The sequence below is a fragment of the Rhinopithecus bieti genome, unplaced genomic scaffold (genome assembly GCF_001698545.2).
Source record: "Rhinopithecus bieti isolate Rb0 unplaced genomic scaffold, ASM169854v2 scaffold_34281, whole genome shotgun sequence".
Taxonomy (NCBI): Eukaryota; Metazoa; Chordata; class Mammalia; order Primates; family Cercopithecidae; genus Rhinopithecus; species Rhinopithecus bieti.
This window is the reverse complement of record NW_016814762.1, coordinates 479935-485541: the sequence shown is the minus strand read 5'-3', so window position 1 is coordinate 485541 and position 5607 is coordinate 479935. Positions and strand designations below refer to the sequence as shown.

The window sequence follows — 5607 nt, the reverse complement described above, 5'->3', positions numbered from 1 at the left end:
TCATTTTTTTTTTTTTTTTTTTTTTTGAGGCAGGGTCTTTCTCACTCTGCCACTCAGGCTGGAGTGCAGTAGCGTGATCTTGGTTCATGCAACCTCTATTTTCCAGGTTCAAGTGATTCTCCTGCCTCAGCCTCCCGGGGAGCTGGGACTACAGGCATGTACCGCCACACCTGGCTAATTTTTGTATTTTTAGTAGAGACTAGGTTTCGCTATGTTGGCCAGGCTAGTCTCTAACTCCTGACATCAAGTCAGGAGGATCTGCCTGCCTCAGCCTCCCAAAGTGCTGGGATTACAAGCATTAACCACCACAGCCAGCCAGATTTTTTTGTATTTTTAGTAGAGATGGGGTTTCACCATTTTGGTCAGGCTGGTCTTGAACTCCTGACCTCAAATGATCTGCCCACCTTGGCCCCCCAAAGTTCTGGGATTACAAGGATGAGCCCCTGCACCTGGCCTCTAGACTACAGTTTTTAATTTATGAGTTGCACCTCCATCTGTGGGCAGCAAGGAGCCTCTGTAGGCAACACAGGGAGGAAGCAGGTGCAGGTCTGGCTGCACCTGCTGGCCTGGCAGTTGGGAAAGCCACCCCTTTTCTGGTTCCTCCCCCATCTTTTCAGGACTGTTGCAGCTCACCAGCTGCAGCTATAGAGTAGAGCTTCCTCCTCTAGGAGGGCTAAGTTTCCTCCCTCTGCTAAGACTTGAGGGAGGCTTATGGACCCTTGCTTTGGGAGCTATGAGCCAGGGCTGTGCCAAGCATCTCATGAGCTCAAGTCCCTGCCACTGCTTGACCTGCTTGGTCTACTGGCATTGTGATTGGGTCAGGCCCAGTGACTCTGAATTGGCTGGAAGACACTCAGCTTTAGTGAGGACTCATTAGAGCCACTCCTTCTGTCTAGCCTGGGCCTGGAGGGACAGATGTGGGCATACCCTGAGTTTTGACAGGTAACCCTGGCCCCTTTCAGAGTTTCTCTGTGAGTCCCCTTAGAGCTTTGCTTCAAAGGCTGGGAAGCTGTTCTGTCCCGCCTTGGCAGTCCAGGACTGGGGGGGTGGTGCGGGGAGGTGTCCGTGCACCCGTCGGGGCTTTCCTTACCTTAGGGGTCCCCCAGCCAGGCCACAGCAGGCAGAGCTGAGGCCCTACAGTCAGTCCGAGAGGCCTCCCTGCTTTCAGATACAGGGTGGGGTGATGGGCGACCATGGATCCTGAACAGTCCAGAGGCCCCTGTTCCCAAGTTGCAGCTTTTACTTCCTGGAGGCCTCCCTGGCTGCCGGGTGTTTGTGTTGTTCCCATTCCTGTGTACTGGGACTCCGCCTCCATCTGCAGCCTCCCCTCCTGCCCTGTCTCTAGCATGCCTGGCTGCCCAGATCAGCGCACAGGCAAGTGGGCGGAATGAGGCCACTGCTGGCTGAACACTGGTCTGAGCTTAGGAAGAGAAAAACTGGTACACAGTTCAGTGTCATAAAAGGGAAAGCAGAACATGTCACCTCTGGGCTGCCAACCTGCTGACTCACTAGACTAGGTCAGTGCCCACAGACCTGATCAGCACTTGGAGGATGGTAGAGTTTACAGAAAAGGAAGCATCATAAATCACACTGTGGGTATGTGCCGCCTCACTCCCTGGTGAGGAAAGCAAAAGAAACAAAACATATCTTGGATGTGTGGTTCCCAGATGTAGCAAAAATAAAGAGAAACAAAGCCAAGGCAAGCAGCCTGGGCAACATAGCAAGACCCCATCTGTATAAAAGGTGGAAACATTTTTAGCTGGGCATGGTGGGATGTGAGTGTAGTTCCAGCTGCTCAGGAGGCTGACATAGGAGGATCACTTGAACCCAGGAGGTGGAGGTTGCAGTGAGCCAAGATCGCACCACTGCACTCCAGCCTGGGTGACAGAATGATACCCTACCTCAAAAAAAAAAAAAAAAAAAAAAAAAATTGCCAGGCATGAGGCATGGTGGCACATACCTGTAGTCCCAGCTACTCGGAAGGCTGAGGTGGGAGGATTGGCTGAGCCTGAGAGGTTGAGGCTGCCGTGAACCGTTATCATGCCACTATACTCCAGCCTGGGCAACAGAGTGAGACCCTGTCTCAAAAAGAAAAAAAAAAAGCCAAGGCAGGGATGGGAGTCGCAGTGATTACAATGATGATAAGAGGGTAGAGATGCGGGACTGTGGACTGGGCCCCTGGCAGGGGCCTGGTGGTGAACCTGCTGCCCAACCAGCTGGCATTCCTAAGCACAGACTGACCAGAGCCTTCTCCCTGCAGGAGACAACAACCGGATCCCAGTCATCGGGCCCCTGAAGATCCGGGAGCAGCAGCGGTCAGCTGTCTCCACCAGCTGGCTGCTGCCCTACAGCTACACGTGGTCACCTGAGAAGGTGTTTGTGCAGACGCCCACGACCAACTACACACTGCGGGACTACCGCAGGTTCTTCCAGGACATCGGCTTTGAAGACGGCTGGCTCATGCGGCAGGATACAGAAGGGCTGGTGGAGGCCACGATGCCACCTGGTGTGCAACTGCACTGCCTCTATGGCACTGGTGTCCCCACACCAGACTCCTTCTACTATGAGAGCTTCCCTGACCGTGACCCTAAAATCTGCTTTGGTGACGGCGATGGTACTGTGAACTTGAAGAGTGCCCTGCAGTGCCAGGCCTGGCAGAGCCGCCAGGAACACCAAGTGTTGCTACAGGAGCTGCCAGGCTGCGAGCACATCGAGATGCTGGCCAACGCCACCACCCTGGCCTATCTGAAACGTGTGCTCCTTGGGCCCTGACTCCTGTGCCAGGCAGGGCTGGATGGCTCAGCTGTGGACCTACTCTTGGCCTCTGGTGCTGTCATGGCCCATGAGTTTCGCAGAGTTTGTGACTGACCATTCAAGGCCCCGAGTCTTGGACTGTGAAGCGTCTGCCATGGGCAAGTGCTGTTTGTTATCCTTTCTCTGTGGCAGTGAAGAAGGAAGAAATGAGAGTCTGGACTCAGGGACACTGGATGGCAAGAATGCTGCTGATGGTGGAATTGCTGTGACCTCAGGACTGGCTCCACAGGGTGGGCTGGCTGGGCCCTGGTCCCAATCCCTACCTGGGGCCGTGTGTCCCCCCTACTCCTATGGGCTTTTCATACTTGCCTACTGGGCCCTGGCCCCGCTGCCTTCCTATGAGGGATGTTACTGTGCTGTGGTCCTGTACCCAGAGGTCCCAGGGATGGGCTCCTGGCCCCTCGGGTGACCCTTCCCACACACCAGCCACAGGTAGGCCTGCCACTGGCCATGGGTAGCTAGAGCTGCTGGCATCCCTGTGGCTTAGCTGGTGGCCAGCCTGACTGGCTTCCTGGGCGAACCCAGTAGCTCCTGCAGGCAGGGGCAGTTTGTTGCATTCTTCATGGTTCCCAGGCCCTGGGACATTTCACTCCACTCCTACCTCCCTTACCGCCAGGAGCAGTCAAGCTCTGGATTGGGCAGCAGATGTGCCCCCAGTCCTGAAGGCTGTGTCCCAGGAGCTCTGATTTCCTTGGATGTGCTGTTGGCCCCAGGACTGAAGCTGCCTCCCTTTGCCCTGGGACTGTGGTTCCAAGGATGAGAACAGGGGTTGGAGCCACGGTGTTCTAGGGACCTGTGGAGAAAGGGAATCCAAGGAAGCAGCCAAGGCTGCTCGCAGCTTCCCTGAGCTGTACCTCTTGCTAACCCCACCACCACACTGCCACCCTGTCCTAGGGTCTCACTAGTACCCAAGTGGGTCAGCGCGGGGCTGAGCACGGGGCTGAATGGGACCCTGAGAGAGCCAGGGGTCCCCTGAGGCCCCCCTAGGGGCTTTCTGTCTGCCCCAGGGTGCTCCATGGGTCTCCCTGTGGTAGCAGGCATGGAGGAGAGTCAGGGCTGCCTTCATGGCAGTAGGCTTTAAGTGGGTGACTGGCCACAGGCTGAGAAAAGGGTACAGCCTCTAGGTGGGGTTCCCAAAGCTGCCTTCAGGCTGGACTGAGCTGCTCTCCCACAGGGTTTCTGTGCAGCTGGATTTTCTCTGTTGCGTACATGCCTGGCATCTGTCTCCCTTTGTTCCTGAGTGGTGGGCCCCGCATGGGGCTCTCAGCAGGCTGAATCTGGATTCTGGCAATAAAAGTACTCTGGACGCTGTAAGGTGCCCTGGCCTATGCTCTGCTCTGAGCATGAGGGGAGGGAGGTGATGGAGGTACAAGGTGGCTGGAGAGGCAGGAAATTAGGGGCTGGGCCTTTACAGGAGCCTTGACAGGTTCTGTCAGCATCAAAGCATGGTTCCTGTGCCCTTCTGTGGACTTCATCCTCCTGCCCTCTCTCCTGGAATCCAGTTCCCCTCCTGGGACTAAGAACCAGAACCTGAAACATTCCTGTGGAAATGGGGTCCTGTCCTCCCCCTGCTTCTGCCTGGTCAGCAGGCCCCACATGCCACCCAGGAGCTGGGAGCAAGGACAGTCCTGCTAGACCCTCCTTCCCAGCCTCTGTCTTCCCTCAGCTTGCAAGTGTCAGCATCCTTTGAACCTAGAGTTCTTTTTAGGATGCCACCCTTCTTTGCATCTTCAGCTCATCAGCCTGCCATCTGTACCCCGGGGGAGGTACAGACGAGAGAGATCAAGGGAGGAAAAGAGACTACTGGGCTGAGACTGGTATGGACAAAGACAGAAACAGAGACAGGGAAACATGGATAGGGGATAGGGTCCTGGCCTGAATTTTGTAGTCCAGAGCCCAGCCAGTACCCAGTTCTGTCTTCACTCAGCCCCACCAGCTGGGGTGCCAGGCTTTGATACACCAGAGGCCACAAGAGGGCGCTCTGAACCCTCTCACCGAACCACCTGTTAGCCAAACCTGGAAGGACAGAGTGACCCAGAGAGGGGGGAAAAATGCCTGGGGTAAAAATACTCGGGTCCAGCTGCAGCTCTGGCCTCAGTAAAAGGATGACAACATGACAGGGAGCTTCACCTCAGGTCCTGCCCAACCTCACTCCCTGCTTGGCCCTGACACCCCCCTACTCATGGCACCCCACTCACCGCTGACCCATTTCAGCTTCACTGTCACCCTCAGTTTCATAGCTGCAGAGAGAGAGGGCATGGAATCAGGGAAGGCTTTAGGACCAGCACACTAGGGTTCAAAGCTCTACTAGCTGCAGCCAAGTTGTCTGGGGAGCCTTCTGACCCTCAGTTTCCTCATCCAAAGAATGGGGACATCTGGGTGCACTGGCTCACGCTTGTAGTTCCACCTACTCAGGAGGCTAAGGCAGGAGGATTGCTTGAGCCCAGGAGTTTGAGACCAGCCTGGGCAAGACTTTAAAGGTGAAATAGGCTGGGCGCCATGGTTCGTGCCTGTAATCCCCGCACTTTGGGAGGCCAAGGAGGGTGGATCACCTCAGGTCAGGAGTTCAAGACCAGCCTGGCCAACATGGTGAAACCTCATATCTACTAAAAATACAAAATTAGCCAGGTGTGGTGGCACATGCCTTGTAGTCCTAGCTACTCTGGAGACTGAGACAGGAAATCGCTGGAACCTGGGAGGTGGAGGCTGCAGTGAGCCAAGATGGCGCCACCGTACTCCAGCCTGGGCAAGATACAGTGAGCTAGATCTCAAAAAAAAAAAAAAAAAAAAAAA

The 5607-nt window shown here is 55.4% G+C and overlaps 1 protein-coding gene across 7 annotated transcripts in view; it reads left to right on the top strand.

Moving 5' to 3' along the window:
- PLA2G15 (phospholipase A2 group XV) overlaps positions 1–4132 on the top strand; it is a 25434-nt gene extending 21302 nt beyond the window's left edge. For 5 of the 7 annotated variants that reach the window (XM_017852256.1, XM_017852253.1, XM_017852254.1 and 2 more), the window contains one exon: positions 2261–2939. In XM_017852256.1, coding sequence (XP_017707745.1) covers positions 2261–2772 — 512 coding nt within the window. In that variant the 3' untranslated portion in view covers positions 2773–2939. Of the gene's footprint in view, positions 1–2260 lie in introns of all 7 variants that reach the window. The other 2 variants (XM_017852255.1, XM_017852249.1) reach the window with 1 other exon arrangement.
- Positions 4133–5607: the final 1475 nt, after the last annotated feature.